Source organism: Phascolarctos cinereus, unplaced genomic scaffold (assembly GCF_003287225.1).
Source record: "Phascolarctos cinereus isolate Bilbo 61053 unplaced genomic scaffold, phaCin_HiC Scaffold_9;HRSCAF=440, whole genome shotgun sequence".
Lineage (NCBI taxonomy): Eukaryota > Metazoa > Chordata > Mammalia > Diprotodontia > Phascolarctidae > Phascolarctos > Phascolarctos cinereus.
The window spans coordinates 252,717,597-252,745,553 of record NW_027556402.1 but is presented as its reverse complement, the minus strand read 5'-3'; the positions used below and the strand labels follow the sequence as shown (position 1 = coordinate 252,745,553).

The following is a 27,957-nucleotide window of genomic DNA, read 5'->3' as shown; positions in this document are numbered from 1 at the left end:
GCAGGCGCTGCCCCCGGCGCTCTCCCAACGTTCACGCACGTCACCTCCCCCATCCTCGCAACCGCCCCGGGAGGGAGAGGCCGGCGCATCCCCACCGGACCGAAGACGAAGCCGACGTAGCGCCTGGTGCCCGGGGCAGGATCGGACCTTCCGGAGCCGGAATCGGGCCGGGGGCGTCTTACAAATGGGGAAGCCGAGGCCCGGCCCTCATTCCGGGCAGGGCCGGCCGGCCGGCCTTCCCTCCGGAGCTCCGCGGCCTCCCCCCGCCCGGCCTCGGCCCGCTCTCCTCACCCGAAGCGCGGACGCAGCCGCCCCCGCCGCCGCCGCCGCCGCCGCCTCTGCCATTTCCGCTCAGGCCCGGCCGGAAGCGCGTCCGCCCGCCACATCCGGGGACCTCGCGCCGGCCCCGACTCGCTCGCGGGGCCTCGGAGGGGAGGTGGGAGAGGCGGGGCTGGGCGCGCGTGCGTGCTGCGTGTGTGCGTGGGGCGGCGGCGCGCGTGACGCCAGCGCGTGGCGCGGGGAGGGGGGACCGCGGCGGCGGCGGCGGCGGCGGCGGGAGCGGGGGGCGGGGCCTGCGGCCGGGCAGAGGTTCGCGCGCTTCAGGCCTAGTCCGGACTCGCCGCCGCCATATTCCCGGTAACGGGGGCGCGCGGCGGGGGGCTGCGGGGGCCGGGGCGCGGAGGCGGGGGCGCGGCGGCGGCGGCGGAGCGAGGGCGAGCGGGGCGGGCGGGGCTCGGAGGGCGGGCGGCGGGGCCGGGCCTAGGCCCAGGCTGGGACGGAGCCCGCGCTGAGGCGGCGGCGGAGGCGGCGCTGGGGCCCGGTCAGTCCGGGGCGGCGCGCGGCGCGCGGCGCGGGGAGGCCCGCGAGCGCCGAGAGACCAGGCGGGGAGGCCGCTTGACGGCTCGGGCGACGGGCGGGCCTGGCCCCCGAGGAATGGGGGAAGGGCGGGGAGAAATCAGGCTGCGTGGAGGGATTCTCCCTTCTCCCCGGGAAAGCGGGCGGCGGGCGGGACAAGGTCCGGAGAGATGGGGGGGGCGGAGAGAAGGCAGGCTGCGTGGAAATCAGGGGGCCGCTGCCCCCCGCGGAGGCTCGGGGGGGCGGGGAGGAGAGAGCGGGGCTGCGTGCAGAGGCGGAGCCGGCCCCCTCCCCCCCCCCGGCCGCGGCGGGCAGGGGTGTCCGAGGACGGGGCGCGCCCCCTCCCCGCCCTCCCCGGCCTGACTCGCCCCTTTCTCCGGACCGCAGCGGCAGCACTGCCAGCTTTCTTCCTCGCGGCGCCCCCGGGGTCCCGGAGCCATGTCGGAGGGAGTGGACCTGATCGATATATACGCGGACGAGGAGTTCAACCAGGTGAGGCGTCGGGAGCGTCCAGCCGCGATCCCCCCCCCCCCGACCCCCAGCCTGGTGTGAGGGAGGGGCTGGGGAGGGACTTCGTGGCCGGCCTGGAGATGCCCCGGAGCCGCCCGGGGGGGGGGGCCTCGCTGTACCCCTCGGTGCTTTGCAGTGAACTTGAGCCCCCTTTGCTGGCCACGGTTAACTGAGGCTGGGGGAGGAGGGGGCGGGGACCCAGGCGGTCACACCTAACTGGGGCTCCGGACTGGGGGGGGGCTCCCGAAGAAGATCGTGCTGGGAGAGTGCGTGCCAGACTCAGCCGCGGTGCCGTGTTCCGTGCCCCTGTTTCAAAGAACGGTATCGAAAACGTTGGGAGGGTTTAATTTTTTTCGGAAAGAATCTTCTTTGTGATGTAGCTGTGAACTTTAATCGCCTGTCTCAAAATCCATGAACGTGGCCCCAGCTAAAATTTTATTTCGTTGTGTCCCGGCCGAATCCATCAGGAACAATTCTGCTTTGGCCAGTGCTGGACCTGGTACCGGGAAGACTTGGCTTCGCATCACACCTCCATGTTGTATGGTCAAGGCTAGATCCCCTAAACTCTCTGAACCTCTGTTAACTCGTCTGGAAAATGGTAATAATGGTAATGCTCTCCTTTGCAGAGAGCTTCCCAGGTTCCTGGAAGTATCCGCTTCATAGGGTTGTCTTGGGGCTCAGATGAGAAGTCCTGTCACACTTTGCAGAACTTTGAAGTGCCACGCAATATGATTTTGTTATGCCTTGAAATTTCAGCTGTGGAAGTTACTCTTTCCATTGTTATCTTCCAGACTAACCTGGTCTAGGGACCAGAGAGAAAGGTGGAATCTGCCCTAGGAAGGGGCAGAGAAGGGCAGGGGCAGTTTCCTTCGAGGTAATTGTGAAGAATGGCAAGGATATCTTGCCAACCAGACCCTGTGGGAAAATGCCTCTAAATTACGGATACTCTGTTTTGAACTTGTGCTTAGTAAAATGACCATTCCCCTCCCAGGTTAGTAGCCTACACAGGCAAAGACGGCAATAATGATTTTTTCCTTTTTTCAAAAATGCCCAGTAGTAGAAAAATGAGGAAAGTAGGGTTATGTGGAAGGGAATTTATAGATTATGCAGTCTAACCCTGATTTTACAGATGAGGAAACTGTGACCTAGAGAAAGGGAAGTGGCCACCCGTGGTCATACAGGTAGTAAGGATCCACTTAGGTGTCATTCACGTCTACCGTGTAGTGGCCGAGAGCTACTACTTTCCTTTTATGGCATTTAGTCATGGCTATTAATACAAAATAAGACACAGTAATTTCGGGCCAGAGCTGAGAAGAAGCTCAGAACTTAGCCAGTTTTTGCATTATCCAGGGAGGAAACTGAGGCTCAGATGAATGAACTTAAGGTCATATAACAAGTCAGTGGCAGGGCTGAGGCTTGAATAACTCGAGACAGGCCATTTCCTGATGCTGCTCTTTTCCTTATCTTTTAAAAGCCTGATTCATAGTCAGACTGTCTCAAAAAGATGGCAGGAAAGGAAGAATTGGAACATTCTTCCATTTCTCCTGTCAGGTGGGCACCAAATGCTCTTTGTCTAGAAAGTTTAAAGGACTATTCCTTGTTCATGGAACTGTAGATTTGGAGCTGAAAGGGTTCCTGGGAGGCTTCTGCTTCAACTCCCTCATTTACAGGTGAAAAAGTAAAGGTTTTAGCTTCTCAGTCTCACCTAAGTATAATGAAATAGTTGAGTCGTCTTTGAGCCCAGGTCTTAGGACTCCAGCTAGGGCCTTTCCACTACGACCCATTGTCTCTACTGGAAGAAGACTCAGAGCGGCCCATCCATCTTGTCCCTGCTCTGTCAGGCATTTTCACGTTTTTCCCAAGCTCTGTAGTGATGAGCACAGAAAAGAAGTGGGTCTGGCTCTGGAGTAGTTTTCCCATGTCTCGGTTTGATTCTCAGTTGCATGCAGCTTGGAAGGGCTCTTTTCTAGCTCTCCCAGAGACCGAGGATGGATGTGGGGCAGTCCTACTGATAGCCATGTGGCACCGGGCACTGAGCACTCACTGATGGAGAGCCAGAAGGGGTCGCAGAGGTCGTCGAGTGGAAAGAGGGTTGATTGTGTTTGTTTGACTGCTGTGTATTTTGGAGGAGGACGGGCTCCTTTTTAAAAAGGCAAGCTAAGCAAATAAATTTGTGAGACTGATTTTCTTGTGATCTGGACCTGCTGAAAAAAGAATATAAATTATCTGCCTCTTATTATTAGATAAGGGGTTGGATTGAAGGCAACCAGAGTAGATTGAATGTAGGCACACATTAGGCGTGGTGTGCGTGAGGTATTGTGAACTGGCCGAGGCTCAAGAAACCCACTGAAGTCTAAATGGAAGCTCCTTCCCATGTGCACCCTCTGGTTCCCAGGGTAAAGCTTGACATTATTCTGTGACTGTCTCATGCAAAGCAGGCAGCAGCAGCTGCCTTCTCACAGGTATGCTTTGAAATCCTAGCTTTTCAGAGATTTTGTTTTTGTTTGGAAATCTGGGGCCCATATCAGCTCCTTTGATCTAGGGATAGGTGCTGGAAGAGCTCTGATTTCCTATGTTCTGCGCGTGGGTCTCCAGTCCAGTGGCCTTGACTGGCTGCTTTGTTGAGCCATATGTCCCTGTGATTCTCCTCCTGCTAAGACAGTTTGATTGTAGATGCCAAGCTCCTTGACAGCAAGAAACCGTTCTGAGCTTGGTCCCTGCAGTGAGGCAGCATCGTCCAGCTCTGCTACCTGCAACCACGGCACTTTGGCTTTCCTTTTAAGTTCCTTAAGACTGTCATGTCGGGTTTGCTCACCTTGGCTGTAAGGCCGTGGGTCTCAGGAGTGTGGGTGGGGGCTGGTTTCTGACTAGCTGCTTGTGGGAGCCCTTGCTCTGCCACCATTATGATCACCTGACACATTTCTGGATCATAGATGTTGCTGCCTAGTCCTCATATGTGGAAGGAGCTTCATCCTCTGGCTTCACAGACGCCAGTGACTCTGAGTTCATTTTACTTTGCATTCTTAATTCCTTGGGTTTTTTTAAAAGTGGGTGTGGGGTCAAAGGAACAGGCATTTATTAAATGCCAGGCACTGCTTGCTTTATGCAGAGTAAGGGTTAACCAGGAATGAGAGCTTTGGGTGAGAAGTGAAGCTCTGTCAGGGCTAGGATGTGAGGCTCAAGAGAGCAGAGATTGTTGTTTGTGCTGGGCACATAGTGGGCACTTAATAAAGGTTTGTCAGGTCGATTAATGTTACAGTGTTCCTGTCCACAACCATGTGGACAAGTCACCGTTTGATCATGTTAGACAAAGCAGTAAGTAATTCTCGTTTTAAGTTTTTACGTCTAGGAACATTCTGAAGTTTTGTGACATCAGACCCATGTGATGCTTTATGCAGAACTAAATAACGATAGTAGCTGCTTGGGCCCCAGCCCGCTCCACCACGTCTCCATTCATGTTGCCACTGTTCCTGCTGTCCTCGTCCTCCTATTTCTTCATACACTGAGCCTGGTTTGGGTGTAAGATCTTGATCTACCATCTTGACCACCTGAAATGACACCTTGTTTTTTGCCTCCTTGATTCTGTGTCTTGTCCCATGTCCCAACTGGAGATTCTTTTGATTTTTACTTTGTATTCTTTTCTTCATTTTACTGTGCCTTGTTCTGATTCGAGTTAGCTGGACTATAGACTTGGGAGTGCGTTTGGAACTGTTTTTCTGTAGTACAGGAAACAAAACACCATAGAATGCATTTTACCCTAAGAGTGAGTATTCTTCCATTACATAATCCAGAAAACTGGAAAAGTAAAGAGGTCTTTAAAAATCAAAGGAAGCCTGTGATGAAAATATGAGAAATAAAAATAAGGGAGAAAGGAGGGTTTGAATTTAGTTGTAGTCTGCTCATTTGGTCCTTGCTAAGGTTTGATGTCTCATTTCTGGTTATTACTGATATCTTATGTTTGTACATCACTTTTACCTGCAGATGTAGTCTTCTTCCCTCCCTCAAAAGTCATCCCTTGTAACAGAATGAAAACGAAAAGGCAGTTCTGTAAAAGTAACCAATATATCAGGAAGGTAGCATGGGGTACACAGTGAGTAGGGGGATTTGTGGCTCTGGAGTCAGAGGATCTGTATTCAAATCTTCCTTCTGATGCTTAAGAGGAGCTTGGGCAACTCTGGACCTCCATTTCCTTGTCTGTAAAATGAGAATTGGGCTGGATGGCCTTTCATCATCTGATCAGCTCTCTCCCACCCCACCCCCAAATTCTATAAAAAAAAAAAAAAGATGGGAGGTACATCCCTTCCCCGGACCAACTTTGCTTTGATTTCTCCCTCCCACTCAGTTACGTTGTGGACATCATCGTGATGTTGTTTTCCTGATTTTGTTCATATTGTTCTGCATCAGTTCATAGAAGTTTTCCTTGCTCAGAATCTTTATATTCCTGTTTTTTACAATATGGTGATATTACATTCTTTATGTACCACAGTTTGTTCTGCCATTTCCCAGTTGATGGGTTTCCACTCGTTTCCAGGCTTTTTGGTTTTTTGCTACCATAAAAAAATCCTGCCGTGAATTTTTGAGTGTTTGTGACTTCATCTTCGGCCTCCTTAGAGGATATGCATAGCAGTGAGACCTCTAGGTCAGAGTTTATTGTACATTTTAGTCACTTTTGGCCCAATTTCAAATCACTTTTCATAATGGTTGAGCCAATTAATGCCTCCTCCAACAGTGTGTTAGTAAGCATGCTTTCCTTTACCCCTCCAGTGCTGGGAGACACTACCAGCTCTACCTGTCCTAAATGGAGTTGGCCTGTAGAATTGGTAGCATTTGACAGAGGATGTAACTGAGGCACCTTACTTCTCCCACTCATAGAATGCCCCCCACACTAGCACCTAACTCCACGGCGTGTGGCTCATGCCATGGGCGGTTTATCAGTGTTTCGTTGCTATCTCCTCATGATTTTGTAAGACCGTCTTGTCCCTGGCCCTGAAGGTGAGATGGCAAGAATTGGTTTTTCTCCAATAGAAGAGTGGTGCCAGCTTCCCTTCAGGAAAACCCTGCTGTGCTTTGTTGGTTATTTCTTCCATTAGGTCAGGTTTTCCAAAGTTTCCTCACATATGACCTTCTAATAAAAGCCCATCATAACAGTGTCTGGGCTGGGTGTTGGAGCTCCTGTGATTGCTGTGTTGTGAAGTGTCTGCTGCCTGGTCTGTCATCTCCTGCAGGTCTGAATAGGCCAGAAGGGAGATCTAGGAGGGCAGAGACTCCTCAGTGATGCTGCTGTTGCTACCTTTTAATGGTTTTTGTTTGTTTTATTTTAATGAACTGGTAGCTGATGACTCTTGAAGAGAAGAGGTTATTTTGTTGTGAGCTTTGAGGTTGGCTCACATTTATTTGAAACGTATTTTCTTGTTGATTGACCTGATTTAAGGCAATGATTCCGAATTCCTCTGGAATCATACCATGCTAAGGAAACTGCTCTCTCCATATGGCATTTACTACGTAGAGTAATTTATTTTTGAGAACTTGATAACATAGTATGAGAAACATTTTGGAGTGTTGCAAACGTAGATTTGTATATTTGAAACTTTATATTTAGAAAGAACTACCTATGATGTGACTTTTGTGAGTGGTGTTTTCATTTTGTTTCCTTGCCTTAAGAGAATTCATGTCTGATTGCCAAGTAAATTTTATGCTTGTTATTGTCTTCTTTATCCATAGTGTACCCACTCATTCTCACTGCCATTATCTAGAACTGTGTTAGAGACCATACGAGCTGTGCATTAATAGATTTTTTAAAATTCAAGCTAAGTTTAATTAAATTATATAATTGGGGCTGGGGGTGGGTACAGTTCTTCTCACCTACATGCCCTGGAATAGGAGGTGACTATCTCACAGGGGAAAGTCAGTTTTACACTTTGTCCTAAACAGTCCCTCACCGACCTTGCCCTGTGTGAGTGATTCTCTGTTTAGATGGTGAGTGGGAATGAAGCAGGAGAAATGGACTTGAGGGGAGATCCTCCCCTATTGAGGTGGGGGAGGGTCTTGGGTCAGTTCGCAAAAGTGTGAAGAACATAAGTTCCTTAAGGTCTGGATCCCCAGCACCTCGCACATAGGAGGTGCTTCTTTTTGGGGGAGGGGGGTGAGGCAATTGGGGTTAAGTGACTTGCCCAGGGTCGCACAGCTAGTAAATGTCAGGTGTCTGAGGCTGGACTTGAACTCAGGTCCTCCTGACTTCAAGGCTGGAGCTCTCTGCACTGTGCCACCTAGCTGCACTGAAGTGCTTCATTTCTGAGAGGGTGCGGACCACCCCATTGTAAGTAAGCCGCTTGGGCAGTGCCGTCTGGTCATCTGCCCCACAGGGCTGGTGAGTTCCCGTTTGGGGAGCTCACTCTATTCGCCTCTCGTCCCCTAGGATCCAGAATTCAGCAACGCCGATCAGATCGACCTGTACGACGACGTGCTGGCCGCCAGCTCGCAGCCATCCGACGACCGCAGCAGCAGCGCCGAGCCGCCGCCTCCCATCCGACAGGAGCAGTCTCCCAAGCCCAACAGCAAGTCGCCGGCGATCCTGTACACCTACAGTGGGCTGCGGAACAAGCGAGCCGCGGTCTACGTGGGCAGCTTCTCCTGGGTGAGCCTGGATAGCCGGCAGCCAGCAGGGTGGCCATGGGACAGACTAGCGCCTCCTAGAGCTGCCTTGAGGTTGGTCACGGAGGGGATGCCATCCGAGTCTACTCCCAGATGAGCTCAGGTCCTGAGAGCGGGGTCAGGTTGGATCAGCCTCTGGGCGGAAATCCTCAGGATTTGAATGGTGCTGGAGAAAGCAGTGCTTGAGTGGGTGTGGCCATTTCTGTCATCCTCGCCGCCCCTGACCCTGGGGCTTTATATCTAGCAGGGTCGTCTCTGGGACGAGCTTTCAGTGAACACCTTGAACTCTTGGTGGTCATTAGATGGTCCTGTGATAATGGTGGGTGACGGGGATCAAAGGCCCTCGTAGCTCTAGTACGCTCTGGGTAGGTGGTGACTCTTGTTCTGCAAAAGTCCTTTCTGTTATGTGGCGTGGGCTGGTGGGGGTGGCGTGGCCGCGTGAGCGCTGTTCTGTACTCGGGGGAGAGCTCCTGGCTCTGCTGCATTCTTGCTGTTCAGAGGAGCAGCTTCGGAGTCTCGCGGTAGCCACCTGATCGGTTTACACTGATGATTGTTAGCCAAGGCACTTTGGAGGCCAGTGGTGAATCAGCCTGCCGCGTCCTTCACCTCTAGAGGCGGGAGGGGGGACGGGACGCTTGCCTTGACTGAAACAAAACTGGTTTGGGGCCGTGGTGGTGATTGGAGTTGTGGCTTCAGGGAGAGGGACTTACAGGGAGCCTCTGGAGGAGATCCCCAGCCCTTGACTTGTCTCTTCTGCTCTACTGGTCCCAGTGGACAACAGACCAGCAGCTGATCCAGATCATCCGCTCCGTGGGGGTCTATGATGTCGTGGAGCTGAAGTTTGCAGAGAATCGAGCCAATGGCCAGTCCAAAGGGTAAGAGCCGAGCGGAGGAATTTCCCTTCCAGGTGCCCGCCCCAGCGAGAACCTTCGTCATCTGGGCTCGTGGGACAGAGCCCTGCCCTGCTGCCCATCCCCGCCCCACACGCTCTTCCGGGCTGTCGGCTCTGCTTGTCCTCACGGAACGTGCCCGTGACTTGGTGACCTGGTGAGGCCAGTGTGGAGTCGCAGCACCGGTGTTTTCTACTGGGCAGCAGAGGAGCTGGGAAGACCAGAGGCCAGAGGCCTTCCCTGGTCCTTTACCGGCTTGGGAATTTGGCACTGCGGGTGTTCAGAGTCTTCAGTCTCCCCGTTTATTCAAGTGGTTGCCATCTCTTCCTTTCTTCTCCCTTGCCCTTGCCCAAGGTATGCTGAGGTGGTGGTGGCCTCTGAGAACTCTGTCCACAAACTGTTGGAACTCCTGCCAGGCAAGATTCTCAATGGGGAGAAGGTGGACGTGAGGCTGGCCACCCGGCAGAACCTGTCGCAGTTTGAGGCGCAGGCTCGGAAACGTGAGTGCGTCCGAGTCCCAAGAGGGGGTACGTGGAGATGGTCTGTATGGAGGGGGAGAGGGGGGGGAGGGCTTTTATACCACGCTGTAGGATTAGCCTACAGCGTGAGGGAGGCTGGGTGGAGGGCGGGGATAGTCTGTGGGAAGAGGGCTGGAGCCACTTTGCGAGGGAGGGTACATCCCCAGATCTGGACACCAGCTGAGCAAGTTCCCCTCGCGGTCCAGCAAATCGCTCAGCATGCTGAGGTGGAAGGGCATTAGGAAAGCCGGGTTCTAGTCCTGACTCGCATCAAAACGAGCCGTGAGCTCGTGGACAGATCAGTCGATCTGGGCCTCAGCTTCCTCATCTGTTAAATGACTGAGTTGGATTAGATGACCTTTAAGGTCCTCGCCAGCTCTGAGAATTGACTTACAATGGATGGAAGTGGCCGTGACCCATCCTACATTGTAATGTGGAAATAGTGTGGTTAGGAGACTACTGTGCTTTCCCATTTGTCTTTGGGAGCAGCCACCCAGAGTGTCATTTCTGTTAAGTGAGCTGTAGTCTTGGAAGTTGTCCTGTGCCCAGAGGGTACGCAGAGAATAAAGCTGGTGCTGTTGTAGCTACACGTGCAAGCAGAAGGGGAGTCTGCACGGAGAGCTGGAGCATCTCCAGCGTGGTCCAGGGGGGAGGGAGCCCTGACAGCCGACCTAAGTGTCCTGGTCCGCTTGGCAGGTCTAGCTTGGTAGTGGAGAAGGGGGGGTCGGGCTTCTAGAGCTTGGCCAGGCTCCCTTAAGTTCATCTGATTCTGTACTCACCAAGCAACCTTCTGATCTTGATCTGATTTCCCAAATAGGCTCTCCTACTGGGAAGAGAATGCGCTGACCAGCCGACACAAGTACGCCGGTCCGCTTGGCAGTCATATTTCTCATTGTAAATTAATAAATTGGCATTCTGGCTTATGAATCAGTCTCTTGTGACTTTGGTTAGCGTGAACCAATCCCCAGGGTCCGATCACCCCTGGGTGAACTGATAAAATCGAGTTTCTGAACCCGCAAAAGCTGAGGCCCAGACCCTGGGCTTGTGGTGACCCCACCAAGATGCAGTCCCCCTTGGAGGCCCAGCCTGACACAGCCAGCCAGCCTTAGCCACAGTGGGGAGGTGTCTGAGGGTCACTAGGTGACCCTCACTGCCGCTGTTTTAGGGCCTACTTGCCAAGCCCACGTTGGGTCTCTGCCCCCAGGTACGAGGATGGTCCCCTCGCTCTTTGGTAGGGATAGCTCTCCTGTGATGTGATTTAGGGGTTCGATTCCTCGGGTCGTAGTCACATGCCTCTTCTTGGCCACTTAAACCTTCCAAGACCCTTTGGTTCCAGCATCACTCCTTCCTGGCCAGTCTCCGATGGCTCACTTTGCAGCAGACTGAGAGAGCAAACCCGTTCCTCTTTTCCGCAGTTCCCTCGGGGGGGGGGCCTTTGCCTTGACCGAGGCGATGAGGCGACAGAGCAGGGTTTTCTGTCTGCCTCGTCTTCCCGTTCAGCCAGAGGAGCAGGTTCTGCACGATCGATGCGAGGCGGCTGCTCTTGGGCCTGGGGAGAGCTCAGGCACACAGTGAAGACCTCCGAGGTTGGAAAGCTGATGCTCAGGAAGGGGAAGTTGATAGCTTTTCTGCAGGTTTGGAGGCTGTCGAGAGACTGTGAAGAAGCGGGTCAGTGAGGCGGTTTGCAGCATGAGAGGGTCAGATGCTTGGAGGTGTAGTGACCACTGAGTCAGTGGGGAATGGTGTGGCCTCCGGAATAGACCGGTCAGGCAGGGGGTGGTACTAGTTAGGCATCCACGTTCGCTAGTTGGAAGATTTCTTTAGCTTTTTGGTGAAGACTGCTGTTAGTGACACCTGTTGCCCTCTCCTAGGATACTTCCCCCAGATGTCTTAGCTCCGCTCTTGTATTGAAATCCCTATCTGGGTCAGGGCTAGAGTGTCTTCTGATGTAGTATGTTGACAGCAATGCTTCTCAGGCAAGGAAACATCTTTTTGAGTACTCTGAGCAAAGCAGCGGACTGGTGTGCTCTCAGCTTCCTGTGGCCTGCTTTCCTCTTTCTCAGGAGGTGTAGGGCATGAAGTGGGCCTGTGGTGTTCTGTAAGCATCTTCTTGGTCCTTTCTGCCGGAGGTGCTGGCAGCGACCCTGGGCAGAGGACCTCACGATAGCATCTTCTTCCAGTGTGTCTCCACGTCACCCTTTCTCCTTTGATTTTTGTTTGTTTCTTTTTGGTGAGGCAGTGGGGGCTAAGCAGTTTGCCCAAACAACTTCTCCTTGTGTTCCCCCGGCAACCAAACCTTCCCAAGCCCATTGCCAGTTTCTTGTCCATAGGTGGGCTCTGTCCCTCTCTCCAGTTGTGTTGTGGCAAATAGATAAGTTTGTCGGGGTAGGTGCAGCAAGATGAAAATGCTTCAGTACTGACCAAGAGAAAGGGTGTGGGCTTGGTCTGAGTTCTCGTGTCAGCTCAGTCTTGCTGAGTGATCTTACTTACCTTCACTTGCTTGCTTGGCTCCTTTCCTCCTTCTTGAAGGAGATGCCTTTATGGAATCTTTGGAAGTCTCAGGATAGATGAGTGACTGGTGAACCATGCCCTCTGGGTGAAAGGCCCCACGAGTAAACGGTAGCAGCAGTGATAGGGATGACATCTGCTCCCGGAGCCTGTGGCTTCACTGAATTGTGCCTTGAAAGCCTCCTTGCCAGGAGTTCTGCTATTCTGCAACGTAGGCACCTCCTGAGTGAGGGGCCACGTCAGTCCTGTCCTTCACTAGATTGAGACAGTGCCGTGGTTTTGTCTGGTGCCTGGGGCAGTAACGCTGGCTCTGTTTTGCTTCATAGGAGTACCGCCACGTGCCCACTCCCGAGATTCTAGTGATTCCGCTGATGGACGGGCCACACCCACTGAGAACCTTGTGCCCCACCCCCCCGTGTGGACAAGCCCCCCAGTGTGCTGCCCTACTTCAGCCGCCCTCCCTCAGCTCTTCCCCTGATGGGTCTGCCCCCACCACCCATCCCACCCCCGCCACCTCTCTCCTCGGGCTTTGGGGTCCCTCCTCCCCCTCCTGGTATCCATTACCAGCATCTCATGCCCCCGCCTCCCCGACTGCCTCCCCACCTGGCTGTGCCTCCCCCAGGGGCCATTCCACCTGCCCTGCACCTCAACCCCGCCTTCTTCCCCCCACCGAATGCTGCAGTGGGGCCTCCGCCAGATGCTTACATCAAGGCCTCTGCACCCTATAACCACCACGGCAGGTAAGGACTGCCTTGTTTCCTTCTAAAGAATTGGGCTGGGTGTAAGGGGAGTCCACGGGCCAAGCATCATCTCTTGGCCTGTGCTGGAGAGGAGGGTTTCTCCATTCTGCCTGGGGGAGACGAGCACGTGACCCTCACCCTTCCCTCCTGCATCTCTGCTGGAAAGATGCGCTCTGCCGCCTCGCTTTTGTATTGCCCCTCCATCGGGGCTTTTCTTGTCTGCTTGGCCTGGGCCCCGTCCTTGTCGTTCAAGGACTTGGTTGAATTTAGTTCCCTGGGTGTTGGGGGGGGGTGGCAGTGGGGTACAGTGCCAGCCTGTTCTCAGGAAGGGTGTGTTGTCTTGGAGGAGGGGTCAGTGCAACATCATACCCAATAAAGTGCCCTGCTGTACGGTACAGATCTAAGTGCCACGGGCGGTCAGGGATGGTGTTGTCTCCGTGCAGCCGAGAACTGGGCCCCCCACCCCCAACGGCATGTGAAGCTGAGTTCGAGGAGATCATGAATCGGAACAGAGCGATCTCTAGCAGTGCCATTTCCAAAGCTGTCTCTGGGGCCAGCGCAGGTAACTTCTTTTACCTTTGCGTCCGTCTCCTGTCTCTCTTCCCTTGTCCTCTTCTCTGGGGTGGGACTGCTTGTGTAGGCCATCTCCCTCTGCAGGGGTTTTGAGAGGGATAGATAACTTGGGAAAAGACGGTTTGCTTTTAGGCATATGTCCGGGAAGGTATTTTTTGTTTTTTTGTGGGCTGGAAGTCATTCCCAGATGTACTTTTGCACAATAAATCTAGCTTTGCACCTGGGATGGAATGTTACGTGCAGCATTCCATTGTTGCTCTGGGCTATAAAAAGACATCTTTGCCTTGTAAATGTCTGCCTTGAACAAGGGACCACCCGACATGCAGAGGTGGAGTGCTCTAGGATGACAGTGCCCTAGGTCATATTTGCCATTTTTGTGTAGACCCCTAGGATTATGAGGGAGTGATTTCTGACTGGCTTTGACTGCTTGATCACAGTCTTGGAGTCAGATGACGCAGAACGTGCCAGGCCATGTCAGCTGTTACAGGCTAGCCTGGTGAATCTGATGGAGCCACAGGTGGGAGAGGCCTGGCCCTTGCTGCGCCCACGCCAGGAAACCAGGCGGTGCCGGGCTTGATGGCGATTCTCGCTGCTGCCTCACAGGGTGACTTGGGGCGAGTAGGCAGAGGTTTATTAAACAGACGTTCACGTGGTGATGACCTTTCTTATTCTATGCTAGATCTAGGGCTTTGGGCAAAATTGACAGGCCGGGACGCCAAGAAGAGCATTGGCTGGGAACATTAGCGTCATCCTTCCCGGGGTGGTCTTTTCCTCATCTTGGGCCACGAAGCCTAAAGTGCTCCGCAGGGCTCTGTGTTGGATTTCTTTCCCACCTGCTAATGTGGGTTAGAGGCAGGACGAGTAGACCTACATTTTCCTCTACTGCTTTTTTTTCCTGAAGAATCTTCTTCCACATTTGATTAAATCTTTATCCAATTTTTCTTGCTGTCCTGCTGTATTTCTTTACTATTGTATCTCCCCATCTCTGGGCTTTGCTTTTCTGTCTTGCACAACTACCTTCAAGTCCTCATTTCTGTTCCCTCAGAATATCCTCAGGACTTTGTTATTCTCGGACTCTTTCCTTCTTGACCTTGCCTTCTGTCCCAGAGGGTCTTGGTTAAGGCCTGATTGCTGGCTCTCTGAGCGTGAGTCCTATGCTAGCCAGGGCCAGGTGGGAGCTGTGGATGGCTGCGTGGCTCTCAGGCAGTCCTGGGGCACGCACGGGCCCCTCTGGTTTGGCTTGTCTTCCGTCTTTTCCCTCTTGGTCCAGTTTGCTTCCGTTACTCTCCTACTCATTCTTGGCCTTTCCTACCCATCCCGCATCAGGGGATTATAGTGACGCTATTGAGACGCTCCTCACAGCCATCGCTGTCATCAAACAATCCCGGGTCGCCAACGACGAACGTTGCCGTGTGCTCATCTCCTCCCTTAAGGACTGTCTTCATGGCATCGAAGCCAAGTCCTACAGCGTGGGTGCCGGTGGTAGCTCTTCCAGGTGAGTTCCCGATGGGTCTGCTGGCCTACCAGCCCCCACGGCCCTCTGCTAGGGATTGGTGAGGGGGGACAGGAGGCCTGAGGAAGGTGCCTGTTAAAGTCACGGCTGTCGGCCCTGACCTCTCTAGGAAGAGTTCGGGAAGACAGAGGAAGTCAGAAGGCTTTTATTAATAATCATCGCAGGCTAACTAGGAGCTACCAAAGGCAGCTCCGTTAAGAAAATACATTGCAGTTTGCGTAGGCTTTGTGTTCTGACGTAAACGGAGGCTGTAGCCTCCAGGCAGGTTAGCCAAATGCTCATACAAACAGCAACGCCAAAAAAAAATTGTTCTTGAGCACCTTGAAGAGAGAATGCCATTGAACCCCTCTGGAGAACCCTGAAGGAAGAATCTTTTCCAACAGGAAAAGACACCGGTCCCGTGAGCGATCACCTAGCCGGTCCCGTGAGAGCAGCCGAAGGCACCGGGACCTGCTCCATAATGAGGATAGGCACGAGGATTATTTTCAAGAAAGGAATCGGGAGCATGAGAGACACCGGGACAGAGAACGGGACCGGCACCACTGAGAAAGGTGAGACGGACTCCACTCTGGCTGCATTTCTTTTGGGGCCTCTGATGGCGAGAAGCCAGAGTGACGTCTGCCCAGCTTGGGACGAGCCTGCTCTTGGGCTGGCTCGAAAGGTGGTAGGGAGTTGTGTAGGCGTGGCCTCTGTCTTCCCTGCTGCAGCCTCTTGGGACTGTCCGCTGTCTCACCCCTCGCACTGAGTTAGGAAGCCAGGAAGGAAGGACAAAGATGCAGACCCAAGGCCACTCATCCCACCCTGTGCGATGAGCTTTACTCCTGCATGTTGATCTGTGGCATGCCAGCTTAATGATTTTGAACACAGGGCCTGTGTATGGAAAAGATGACAGTAAAGAAGGGAATGGGGCGGGGGGGGTGACCTTTAAGAATACGGGATTATTTCACTGTTTTCCCCTTTGAGTATAGCTTGAGAGAAAAGGGTCTTCAAGATGGCAGAAGGAAGGATTTAGGTTCGTTTACAGGAGGAGTATGTGCTGAAATATGAGATTGCTGAAACGAAAGTTATCCAAGAAGATTATTGACTGCTTTCTTTGAGATCTTAAAAATAAGTTAAATCCCCATTTGTCTTGGATGGACTTTACGCAAAGCATGCACTGGAGGGGCTTCCGAATCCCTTCCCAGCTCTGGGGTTGGAGACTTTTGAAGCCCGAGCATGTTTTCCCCACTATTTCCCAAACAGGGCATTTACAGCCCTGTTGTATCGTGTGTGTCGTGATATTTCTTTGTTTGCTCTTCTGCTATATCCAGAGCTGACAGGAAGGCAAGAGTTGGAGGTGAAAGGGGTAGAAGTGGTGGTCACCACGTGAATGGGGGGGGCAGGGGAGACACGTGAGGTTTTGTGTGTGTGTGTGTGTGTGTGTGTGTGTGTCTGTGTGCTCGCTTGCGAGAGGATACAGGTAGATGACTGGTTCTGGGTAAATTAACACATGTGTAGCAGACTTTAAAAAAATGTCCTCACCTTGCTTACTGACAAGAGCTCCTCTTGTCTGATGGTCAGGGACGGTCAGAATTGACACTGAGCAGTCTCCAGGAGCTGGCCTCCCCCCTGCCCTCAGAATCACCAGGGGCATTGTCTTCCTGACGTGATGAGGGCGTCACTTGGTGTGTTTGGAATTAGGAGAGTTCCTACGTTACGTACTGATGCATTTCTGAGCTGACTCATCTCTGCTTTGAAAGTGTCCTTGTCGTGCTCCGTAAGGACCAGTGGTGGTGGATGGCTCTGATGCTGGCTGCACTGCTGTTCAGTCTTGTCCGTGTCCCCAGGAACCCTTCTGGAGTTTGCCGCTTGGGGGAGTTTTGATAAAAGAATTTTGAGGGCAAGTCCTTGCCTAGGTCACGTCTCCAGGGCAAACCGAGGATTAAACTCCTGGCCTTTTTAAAAACTTGGATTCTGTGTAAACTAGGCACCCCTTTTTGATTCACGCTAAGCCTGATCCTTTCCTAGAAGTAAGTGCTGGCTTCTCTTTCTTTGGCGCATGCCCTGTGCTGCCTAGAGCAGGAAGATACTTTGAATGAAACCTGGATGCCAGCGTGCTTGGCCTCCGTTGTGGTGGAGTTGTGTGTGTTCCCCTGTGCCATCTCCTCTGTGCACTGCTGGCCTGCAGCCCGCAGCCCCTGCCTGTAAGATGAGACATTAATTCTTACTGTGATTAGGGTCTGTTGTGCGTTTGTAGGATTTAGAGCTGGAAGTCCCGTTGGTGATCACCTGGGCCAGCCAGGAAGTGACTTACCCAAGGTCATACGGCTAATACATAGTGGAGCTGGGGTTTGAACCTGGGTGTGCTATGCCACATTGCTTCTTAATTGAGGGAATAATTTAAGATCTAGTAAATTAGCTAGGAAGAACTACTGTAGCAACTTATTCAATAAACAGATTAAGCATCTGCTCTGTGTGGGGCACTAGTAAAAGCCCTTTGGCCTTGGCAAAGAAAAATTCATGTTGAACTGCTTTTAGAAAGGTGATTTGATTATTATTCTGTGCACATAATGGGAGTGAGCAGTGTGGCCTCTTTAATTTTTTGGTATTTAGTCTATAAGGCCCAATTGTCATTCATCATTGTTGGAGTGTTAAATCATTAAGTGCTCCTAATTAAATTTGTCATAGATTTGTGGGCAGGTTTTCTGCCACCCTAGGCCATCTTCAGATGTGGGTTCTTCATTAACAACAGGGCTTATCTCTACATAGGCAGCTGGGGTGAAATTCCGGAGCCAAATGTTCCATTTGTTGTTTTTATGGTCACATCTTCGGGTTGGCTCAGTGACCTGGCGGAGCAAATTGTTCTCCCTCCTACTCAGAATGAGCAGAGTCAAAAACCAGAATGCCTAGTTTTTAAATATTTATCACACTCTAGTGCAGAGGCAAGGCTGCAGGACAGCTGTACGTGCTGCCTCTTTCCCAGGGAAGGTTGGATCAGGCCCCACCTCCCTGCCAGGCCCTTTGTTCTGAGCTCTGTGGCCTCTTCCCCTCCTTGGAAGGCATCACCTCAGTCTGCCTTTGCTCTGAGCGGGTGATGGTGACTTTTCCTCTGCTCCTGGGCAGGAGGAGAAGTCTCATCCTTCTGTCCCACACGTCTGTTAACCCTTTTCCATTTTGGAGCCTCATATGTAGAATTCCTCTCCCAAGAATCTTTGGCCTTTGCAGCCTCCACTGAAAACAAACTCCAAGGGAGTCAGAGGTTGGTCTAGAATGAGGCTCTGTCTTATTCCATTCGAAACCATTGAGCTCCTTTTCCAGTGTGGCAGGGATACTCTGTAAGTAACATGCAGTTTGTACAGTATCTGTACTTGTGTTTTGGCCGCTTGAGGACGATCTAATAGTCTTAGATCTGTGGGTAGGATCTAATTCTGATATTTGGCCAGTTGGCACATTATTCAGGGATATACAAGAATAATCGTCACACTCCTAGAAATATCATTCTCATTCCCATTTTCACCCTTTTGTCTCAGGAAAAACTATCAATTCCGTCTGAATAGCCAAAGCTGAAGACATTTGCTTTCTTTACTTTGCCTCGTTATTAGCTCACCTAACTGTGGAGTGTCTCTGCTTTCCCACCTGTAAAGTGAGCTCATACATTTTGGGATGCTTTGCTACTTTGGGGGGAGGGAGGGAGACTTTCGATAGTGAAGAGTTCCCATGTTGAAAGTAAAAATCAGGAGTGTACAGATGTTTGTGGAAGGGTTCAGGAGCATTTTCTGTCTCACGTGGATTCTTCATTGAATAACACAGGAGCCGTAGGGGTCATCTAGTCCGAGCCTACATTTCACAGAGGAGAAGGCAGAACAGGAAGGTCCAGTGACTTCTTGAAGGTCCCTGGGGGTGTCACAAGCAGAACTGGGATTCACACTCGGTACCCTGGGCTTGCTACCAGAAAAACTCACAGTGCAAGCTGCACACAGGTGGGATGATTGGCCTTCCAAAGCCTCAGAGGTGTTGCAGGAAGAGAAGGACTAACTACCCTTAGCTTGCAGCGTGCAGAAGCTTAGTGGGGCTTCTCTTCAGGAGTGGATTGGAGCAGTCTGGTTGCTAACATCCCTTCTGCCTCTCTGTCCTGACTTCCAGTCCTGTCCTCTTTCCTTGGCACCATCCTGCCTTATTTGACTTAGGAGGGAATGTGTTTCTGGTCCCTCTTTTGAAACATAGATCATCACTTTAACATTAGGGGGACTTGGAGCCTGTATGTAATTCTTTATCTAGAGGCTAATTAGTCAGCCTCTTCTGAGATTACCTGGGGCCTCCCAGCTCTGGCCAGAACTCTGCCTCTGAGTCTGAACAGGACATAGTTGCTAGCTCCTGCTCCCAGAGACAGCCCCTTCCTCAGGGAGCCATTGCAGCCTGGCCCCAGGCTTAGTGCACGGTGCTTGTTGGTACCGTTTGACTTTCAAACAGAATTTTAGTTCTGTTGCTGCTTATGTCTGCTCTACAATACCTTTTGGGCTATAACTCAGTGCTGTTGTCTGGGGGAGATTTTTGTAATCCCAACCAGCCCTTGGCCCTTGTTTTCCAGCCTGATTTGGAAATGCCTTTGCGCCTTTTCCTCCAACTAAGAATGCTTTGTTTAATCTACATATAGAACCCAACCTCCCAAGCTGGTGGCACCCTTCTTCTGTGAGCAGGGTGGGACTGTCCCCTGTTGGGTCTCCTTTCAGGTGCCTACTCAGTGCTTGGACTTCGTGGTTCTAAGCTTCTCTTGATGTCTCTGCCCTCCAAGGTAAGCTCTAGAGCCTGCTAAAGAGTTTTTCAGTGCCGAGCTTCAGGAGAGGCCAGAGAGCAGCTCCCCTGCTCCTGGCTGGGCAGAGGAGAGCGACCCAGGGCCAGGAGGCAGCTCCACGTTTCTTATCGTTGATACAGAGCCAGTTACCCTCTTGTTCTTTCTTCCTCCGCCACTGCCTGACCTTGCTGTCTGTGAGAGCTGGTATTTATACGGCCCTTTAAGATTTCCGTGATATTTGATCTTATTAGATAATTCTTCTGAGCTCTTCTCATTGTTTCTTTCTTCAGAATAGCCCAGCCAGGCCTTTTTCCTTTCTTTCTCCTTCTCAGTCATGCGTAATTATGTTCTCTCCTACTTGCCATAGCATCCTTTGACCTCATGGGTTTCCTGCTTTAGAAAATGCTGGTGTAATCCAGATAATCCCCAGATAATCAAATATAAATCTCTAACTTGTATTTTCTCTCCCTCCCCCCTTCTGCTGTTCTCATTGCAGGAGTCTGGTTGGAAGTAAATGTTTTTTTTAACGGACTTGCATCTCCTCACCTCGATCAGGACTAAAGGACGGAGGCCGCTCCACCCCTTCCCCCTCCCCCAAGCCCCCAATTCCCTCCAGACACCCAGGGAACACCCGATGCCCCACCAGACCGAAGAGAGCTTGGCAGCCCTCCCTAGCCCTACCCAGGCCCCGGCATGACCCCTGCTTGCCTAGGGAAAGGGCTGAACGACTTGGTGGGGTTGGGAGGGGTGAGAGAACAGAAAGGGAAGAATGTAGAATGTATCTGGGCCCATGATCCACCAATGCTTGGACTCCAAAAGAAGGTGCTTTCTTTTTCTTGGAAACTTGTGAGGTTCTTATTCTCTGGGAGTAGCTTGAGGCCGTTGGGAAAGCCTCCCAAAGACCTGCCGAAAGAGAACAGATCCTCATTGTGTAGGGGAGTGATAGCCAGAGGTGCTCGGGCCTCTACCACACTAGCGCTAGACTCGCGGGGCCCTCCGTGTCCACCTCGCCCTCCTCCCCACTCTGCAGCGTTGCACGCCTCCAACCCCAATTCCCTCTCAGCCCTTTTGGGAGGAACTACAGGAAGAAACATTATCTGGTGACAGGCTGCTTCTGCCCTAACTTGTTCTGCCCTCCTCTCTCGTTGACGGTTACTCTCCTGATCTCCTAGGGAAGGCTTGAGGCCTTCGTCACTCCCAGTTTCCTTGGTCCCACTGGTCCCTTGAGTAACAAGGGCCCTGCCGGGTGTCTCGGTACACCTGCCCCTGCCAGGCAGAGAGCATCCCCATAAGATGGCTTTCTCTGCCTCGGGTCCTCTCCCTGCTTCTCTTGCTTGCTGCTCGTGAATTAACAAGCTCTGATAGGCACTCTTCCCTCTTGAGCCCTTACCCCAAGAGGGCTGTTTCCTTGTTTTAGAGGAAGGCACTGCAACACATCCCCACCTTGGCAGCGGTGATCCCAACAAGAGGCTGCAAGAAGCAGGGGAGGGAGGGGGACTTAGTCACTGACCACTTCTCAAAGCTTTTCCTTCCAAAAGTTGTACGTAAGCATGCACCTTACATCAGGTCACTGATTGGTGTAGCCTGGTTCTAGACATTGGAAATTGTACCCTGGATGTCTTGCCTGCCTCTGGCTACTGGCAGACTGGCCTCCCTCTCGGCCCTCCAGGAAGGCCCAAGAAAGAGCTAGAGCCTAGCTTGCATCTGCTGTATTCTGAGCTCCGTGGACACCATTCCAATGGCCTGACTCCTCGAGAGGCAGGGCAACAAATCTGCTGCTCCCATAGATTTCAAATTGTGGCGAACAGGCTTCTTCATGCCGCTGGCTGTTCCGTGGGACAGGGCTACCTCCACATCACCCACAGGGCATCCAGCTTTTAGTATGAGAAAAACGAGAGACTCCAGTCTCAGGAGGTCCTTCCAAGGCACGAGGGAAGGGAGAGCCGCTAGGCCTAACAGACTTCGGTCAGGCACTGAGTGAATTTTTCCCAGGGTCAGAGGCACATTCCCTTGGGACAGAGGGAAGGGGTGGTGGCTTTCTCCCCTCATACCCCCACCCCCAACCCCTCACTTCCTCTAAGGAGCCGAGCATCCCCAGCCGGCGAGTGTTAAGTGATGCGCTTCTCCCAGAGAGCAGCTCCGGGTGTCTTTTTAAAATGTAGAGAAAACCAAATGAGGTGACTGTTGTTTGAGGAAGAAAACGTAAAATACCAGAAATCCGTTTGCCCGGAGAGTTGTTTTTTTTTTTTACTTAATGACACAATTTTTAGTTTTATTTCCAGATAGCAAAAGAAAAATACCTGAGGGAAAAAAAAAGGCCAGGCCCCGTCCCCCTGTTGTCGGTGATTCGATTTGTTTGTCTCTTTCTGATAGGTTGGAAATTGTGTAATAAACTTGATGACGCTGTCAATCTTTTATACCGTATTGTATGCTTTTTTTTCTTTTGTAACAAAATATTTTAAATAATAAATGGGGTGTGAGCTGTTTTATGGACCCTGCTTTGGAGAGATGTGTCTTGGCTCCAGCTTTGGGTTTGACTTTTAAAAGGTGGGCTCAGCTGAAGCAGGTGGTTTTGCTTTTAGACAGGCTTCAGGCATGAACTGCAGCTCCTTCCCTGTAAACAGGCCCAGGGGAAGCTGTTCTCTGGGGCCTTCCTTGAGCTCGAAGGAAAACAATGCAGAAGGCTTTACTGAATCAAGTGCTAGGCTTTTTCCTAAGCCAGAAGTACTTTTTCCTTTTTCTGGGTAAAACTGAAAAGGGCATGTAAGTGATGTAGAAGTGGTGTGCTAGAATGACTCCAGAGGCATTCCCCATCTGGATTTAGGGTTGGGGGGGGACTAACCAGAACACTTGGGACTGGGGGATGAAATGGAAGCAAGGAAATTTAGATTTTTTTTTTTTAAACAAAGATGAGACCAGGCAATCAACAATTATGGAACCTCTGGAGCTGTAAAATTGAAGGGAAGACCCAGGTAGAGCGCTGTAGTCTGTCTTCACGGGGCCTTCTGTGAGGGGTGTTGGGTCATTTCAGTCATGCCCGGCTTTCTTGGCAAAGATCCTGGAGTGACTTGCCACTTCCTTCTCCAGCTTGTTTAATAGACGAGGAAACTGAGGCAGGCAGGGTGAAGAGATTTGTCCAGGGTTACATGGCTTAGTGTCTGAGACCAGAGTGGAATTCAGGAAGTCTTCTGACTGCAGGCCCAGGCTCTGTGCACTATGGCGCCACCTAGCCGCCCCAGTGGGAGTTAGCTGGATTCTAATTCCCCATCTTCTGCCTTCCTGGTCACGTGGGCCTAGACTGGAACGTGTGAATTTGCAGAGGGGTTGAAGACAGTATTGAAACATCCTGAAACCATCTCATGTGAACAGAACCTGCTTTCACCCCTACCTAAAATAGTTCAAATTGAGAAGTTAAAATAACAAGAGCCAGGATTTTAGATGTGAGGTCACTTGGGTAACAAATGGAAGAGCAGAAATTGGGTCTTCTAAATCCAAATGAGGCACGCTGCCCCCTCCCCTGCATCCTGGTGGGACGGAACAGAAAGCACAGGATGTAGAATCATAAGACCGAAGGACTAGTTTGGGCGCCATTTGCCACCGTGCAAAACACTTTTATCTCTCTGGGTCTCTGCTTATCTGTAAAACGAGCCGAACGGTGTTAACTTCATCTGAGAATCCCTGGAGTGAATCAGGGAGGCCACAGAACACGGGTTGTCACTCTAGCTACACGCCAATGATTAGATCAAGTCAGGCCTCAAAGGACGTTGGGAAAATCAGCTGGTCAGGACGTTGTCCTAAGATGTTGGATTCAGGGAAGTCATGGTGAACTTGGGTGTGTCCGACAGTCTTTGCCTTTTTCGTTAGACTGCAGTGGCAACGTACAAATGAAATGAGGCTAGTCGTGCCCACTTTCACATTAGATAGTGGGAAGGCCTATGAACTGTTTTTCCCCAAATGAGCAGAATTTCAAAAGCCAGCTCCAAGTGTTAATGCCATAGTGGAGAAAAGCAAGAAAGTCACACCTTAAAGTACCAGAAAGGGCCCTAAGTGTCCAGAGTCACTTCAGGGGAGATGTGTGGATTTCAGGTAGTCCTCACTGCTACAACAGGTTACTAGAAAGTGACATGGGAACTGATTTGGAGGGGATGGTGGATTTGGAGCTAGAAGAGATCCTATGAGTGGCCACTGAGTCCATTTTACTGACCAAGAGACTGAAGGACAGAAGTCTCACAGCCTAGTAAGGCCTCGGGATTCTGTAAAGAAAGGAAGAGGGGGGCTGGCAGTTAAATCTCTGAAGAGGAACAGAAGGCAGACATGGCCGTCTGCAGCAGGAGAACCAGTGGCAGACAGATCAATCAGCTACAAGTGATGGTCAACAGATGACTTGGGAATTGCTTCCTCCCCCCAGCTGTCTGGCCTCTTCCTTGGTTTTTCTTGTCTTTAAACAGGGGATAACCATTCCAGTCTGTGTACCTAAAGAGCCTGCAGCCTCAGCACAGCATCAAATGAAATGGCCAACCTAGAGACCCGAGGTTTTTCAAAGGCCCTTGGTTCTTGGTGAGTACGTTACTGAACCAGGCCACAGCAGGCACTGACTGGTAAAGAAGACAATCAGAAACTCTTTTGGAGGCGAGATGCAGCAATGCCACTGCCTGCAGGAAAGACCTGTGAGGCAGTAGGCTCTGTGCAGGGGACAGGGCCATAAGGAAAAGGCTGCAGCCCCCGCAACAGAAAATAAATATTTATTGTAAATAAATAGCATTTGTTCCAAGACATAGCGTAAGAAAAAAAACACCCCAAGCTACTGAGCGTTGGTGCCTGGTCCCTTCTGAATGAAGCTCATCCCCTTCAAGGAATGAATGGGATGAGGTCTTGATTGGGTTTAGTGGAGGAAGACACCCTTGTGAAAAACAGGTGCTCGGTGCTTCTAGGGGCACAGACATATATACAACACACACACACACGAACAACAGGCGAGGGGCCTAGACAATCCACACCCAGTGCTCTGGTTGTGACAAACGGAGGTGCCAAGTAAGGACCACGCGCAACGGCCTAGGAGAGGGCCGTGTGCTCTGCTATCCTGAAGGAGACGGAGAACACGTTCTCTAGGCCGGTCTACAAGATGCTGCCAGACCGAGTCAAAGGACCGGCCTCCCCAAGAGCACGTGCCTCTGGGCGCCGGGGGCCACGTCACCAGGGCTCAACAGGCCGCCTATACTTCAGTATGCATCCATGCTGTGGGCAGGAAGAGACCACAAGGTTAAAGACCAAAGAGCAGCAGCTGAGCCCAGAGCCTCCAAGATCTCCCAGCTGTGGTGGCAGGAGCAGCCCCACATCCACCCCCATCCCCTTCCCCCTCCACAGGACCCTCGCGGAGGGCGGGCCTGACCTCAGGCTGAGGGGGCAGTACCTGTTGAAGGTGGTGAGTGTGATCACCTCAAGCAGCAGCTCTAAGCCGCAGAAAAGGAGCAGGATGGCACTCATCACAGCTTCGAGGCGCAGAACGTAGGTCTGCAGCAGGAGGTAATAGAAGGCCATCACGGCTGACGGAAAGGTCATGGCCAAGCTGATCGCGAGAGGCATCATCCTTTGACAGAGGTTCCCTTTCGTGGCTGTCAAGACAGGTACAACACAGGCCCTAGGAGGTCACCTCCAGTGGCCTGCCCTGAGCAACGAGGCCATGGTGGGAAAGTGGATCAGGGTGAAAGTCCGAGCGCAATTAGATGAGATTTTTAACCACTGCTCATTCCAAATTCATCCAGGCTTGTGGTGAGGGGAGACCTGGTCTCGGGGAAGTCATCAGTTAGGACCTTTGGTTCCGCTCTCTTCTCCAAGAGGGGCACTTGGGATGACTACAGCAAGGAAGTACGTCCCTGACACCCACGTGCATATGAAGGGCTTTGGAAAGGAACCCCCCAGCGGGCAGCTAGGTGGCGTAGTGGATAGAGCACCGGCCTTGGAGTCAGGAGGACCTGAGTTCAAATCTGACCTCAGACACATAACGCTTACTAGCTGTGTCACCCTGGGCAAGTCATTAACCCCCACTGCCCAACTAAAAAAAAAAAAAAAAAGGAAAGGAGCCCCCAGCTGCGTAGCCCACTGCTAGGGTGACAGGCACCAGGAGAACCACCCAGTGCCCTGGCTGCCACGTGTACAGAGGAAGGAAAGGAGGAAGTTCACAGAAGCCAGGGACAGTCCTCCAGACAGGCGGGCAGTAAAGGCTGGAGCAGACGATCCTCCGGCCCCCTGACCTTCCCTTGGGCCACACAAGGAACTTCAGGCCAGGGACAGTTTCTGGCTGTAAGTTGCAGGGATCAGCCACTTACCAAAAAAGAGGCGGATGATTTCAATGCCAAGGTAAAGGAAGAGCATGACCAGGTCAAGAACTAGGTTGGCGGTTGGGTATGGTAACAGGAGACCTGTGATCAAAGCCAAAGGTTGCAGGAGGCAGGGGAGAATAAAGAGGGAGAGGCCCTTATTGCGGGCACAAACACCTGGAGGAGCCCTCTCCAATATTCCTCAAGCACTGGGGTCCCATCACGACCTGGGGGGGGCGCGCCGGTCTCACACCCCAGCCCCTGGTCATTCAGGCTCTCCAGGCACAGCTTTGGGGGGGGTGGCCCTGGGGGAAGGGGCGGGGCGGGCAGGAGGGAGGGGGCCCGGTGTGATACCCCAGCCCCTCGTCCCTCAGGCTCTCCAGGCACACCTTTGGCAGGGGGCCGGGGGGGGGCACGCTGGGGGGCGCAGTCAGGTGGGAGGGAGCCCGGTGTGATACCCCCAGCCCCTGGTCATTCAGGCTCTCCAGGCATAGCTTTGGGGGGGGGTGACCCTGGGCAGGAGGGAGGGGGCCCGGTGTGATACCCCAGCCCCTGGTCCATCAGCCTCTCCAGGCACAGCTTTGGGGGGGGGTGGCCCTGGGGGGAAGGGGCGGGGCCGGGCAGGAGGGAGGGGGCCCGGTGTGATACCCCAGCCCCTCGTCCCTCAGGCTCTCCAGGCACACCTTTGACAGGGGCCGGGGGGGGGCACGCTGGGGGGCCAGTGCCGGGGCTCCACGCTGGGCGGGGGTCGCACGCCTCACCTTTGTACATGAACACGAAAAGCTCCAGCAGGAAGTAGGTGGCGCTGTACCAGCCATTGAGAAAGAGCAGGATCTCCAGGGAGATGGACGACAGCCTGCGGCCTGGAGGGGGAGGCCCGAGGGCGGTGAGCGGCTGGGCCGCGTGCCCCCCCACCGCCCTCGCCGTCCGTCCCCCGCCCGGCCGGGCTCCCCCGCGCTCACGGCCGCGGCCAGAGCACTCCTCGCCGTAGTCCCATGGGGAACCCGAGGCCCGGGCGGGGGTCCCCGAACGCGGAGACTCACACACCTCGGGCAGCTCACCTCGCGGTGCCATCGCCACTCAGTCCCCATGGAAACTGCTGGCGCGGCGCCCGGGCTCCTGGAGACCAGCTCGGCGCCCGCCGGAAGTGAGGGGCGGGGCGGGGCGGGGCCTGCCGGAAGGGCCGCTCTAGCCGGCGGCCGCTCGAGCTCGGTGGGTGTGGCCGTCCCGAGCACGCGCAGAGGCCTGCAGCGAGGCGTTCGGGCAGGGGCGGGGCCTCTCGGGGGCGGGGTCTCCGTCTAGGGAAAGGCGAGGCGGAGGGAAACTGGGTCGGCTCAGGGCAGAGGCATGGGGAGGGGGGCGCGCGGAGACGGGCTGGGACGTCCTCCCGGAGCCCAGCGGCCCCTCCCCGGACGTCTGCTCTCTTCTCTGCGCAGATCGCGGTGCCTCAGAAGGTCCGCATTTGTTCCCCCGACGACTCTGGGGGGCGGGGCTGCTACTGCCCCCCTTTTACACCTGGGGACACTGAGGCAGGCAGCGGCGAGCCCAGACACTGTCCTGCGCAGGACTCAGACCCACCCTCCCGTCTCAAAGTCAGGCGCGCCCCTCCTCCCCTCAGACCCTCCTCGAGGGTCCGCTTCTCCTCCCTCCCTCTGGACTCACACACGTGCCCGGCCTAGAAAGGGCCCCTAATTGTCGGGCCTCCCCCTCCCTCTCCTCCGAGTGCGTGCTTCTGAAGGAGAAGGCGGAGCCCCGTGTGCGCGTGCGCACACACACACACATACACCCGCCACACCGTCCGTGCATACACGCGCGTGCACACTCTCAGCACACCCTCTGTGTACACTCCACCTCAGCACACACACCCAACACACCCTTCGTGCACACAACCCCCCAGCACACGCTCTGCTCCGTGCACGCGCGCACACCCCTACACACTCTCCGTGTACACTCCTTCACCTCTCAGCACACGCCCCCGTGCACACACTCGCACCCCGAGTGCACACCCCCCTTCCACCCACACCCTGCACACCGGCCTCTCCTGCCTCGAGCCGTTGTCCCGTCCTGTACTCAGTGAAAGACAGCAGCCCCCTCCTACCTCCAGGGCCAAA

The 27,957-nt window shown here is 53.3% G+C and overlaps 2 protein-coding genes across 3 annotated transcripts; one reads left to right on the top strand and one right to left on the bottom strand.

The window, feature by feature from the left end:
• Window positions 1–87: 87 nt before the first annotated feature.
• On the top strand, window positions 88–21,946 carry CPSF7 (cleavage and polyadenylation specific factor 7). The gene is given in 11 exon segments (XM_078148988.1): window positions 88–436; window positions 1,243–1,347; window positions 7,781–7,999; window positions 8,788–8,891; window positions 9,261–9,406; window positions 12,259–12,336; window positions 12,339–12,672; window positions 13,116–13,234; window positions 14,572–14,740; window positions 15,142–15,309; window positions 20,026–21,946. Coding segments are annotated over 10 exon segments (1,689 nt in total). The 5' UTR covers window positions 88–184; the 3' UTR covers window positions 15,305–15,309; window positions 20,026–21,946.
• Window positions 21,947–24,255: 2,309 nt separating this feature from the next.
• Window positions 24,256–27,024, bottom strand: TMEM216 (transmembrane protein 216). Of its 2 annotated transcripts, none has more exons than XM_020968285.2 (5): window positions 26,908–27,024; window positions 26,608–26,709; window positions 25,856–25,948; window positions 24,940–25,141; window positions 24,256–24,764 (listed from the first exon to the last, which is right to left on the bottom strand). In XM_020968285.2, the coding sequence occupies exons 1-5, from the start codon at window positions 26,918–26,920 to the stop codon at window positions 24,749–24,751; spliced, it is 426 nt and encodes a 141-aa protein (XP_020823944.1). In that variant the 5' UTR covers window positions 26,921–27,024; the 3' UTR covers window positions 24,256–24,748. The 2 variants fall into 2 exon arrangements, with proteins under 2 accessions (XP_020823944.1, XP_020823945.1); XM_020968286.2 differs by having other exon boundaries at window positions 26,894–27,003.
• Window positions 27,025–27,957: the final 933 nt, after the last annotated feature.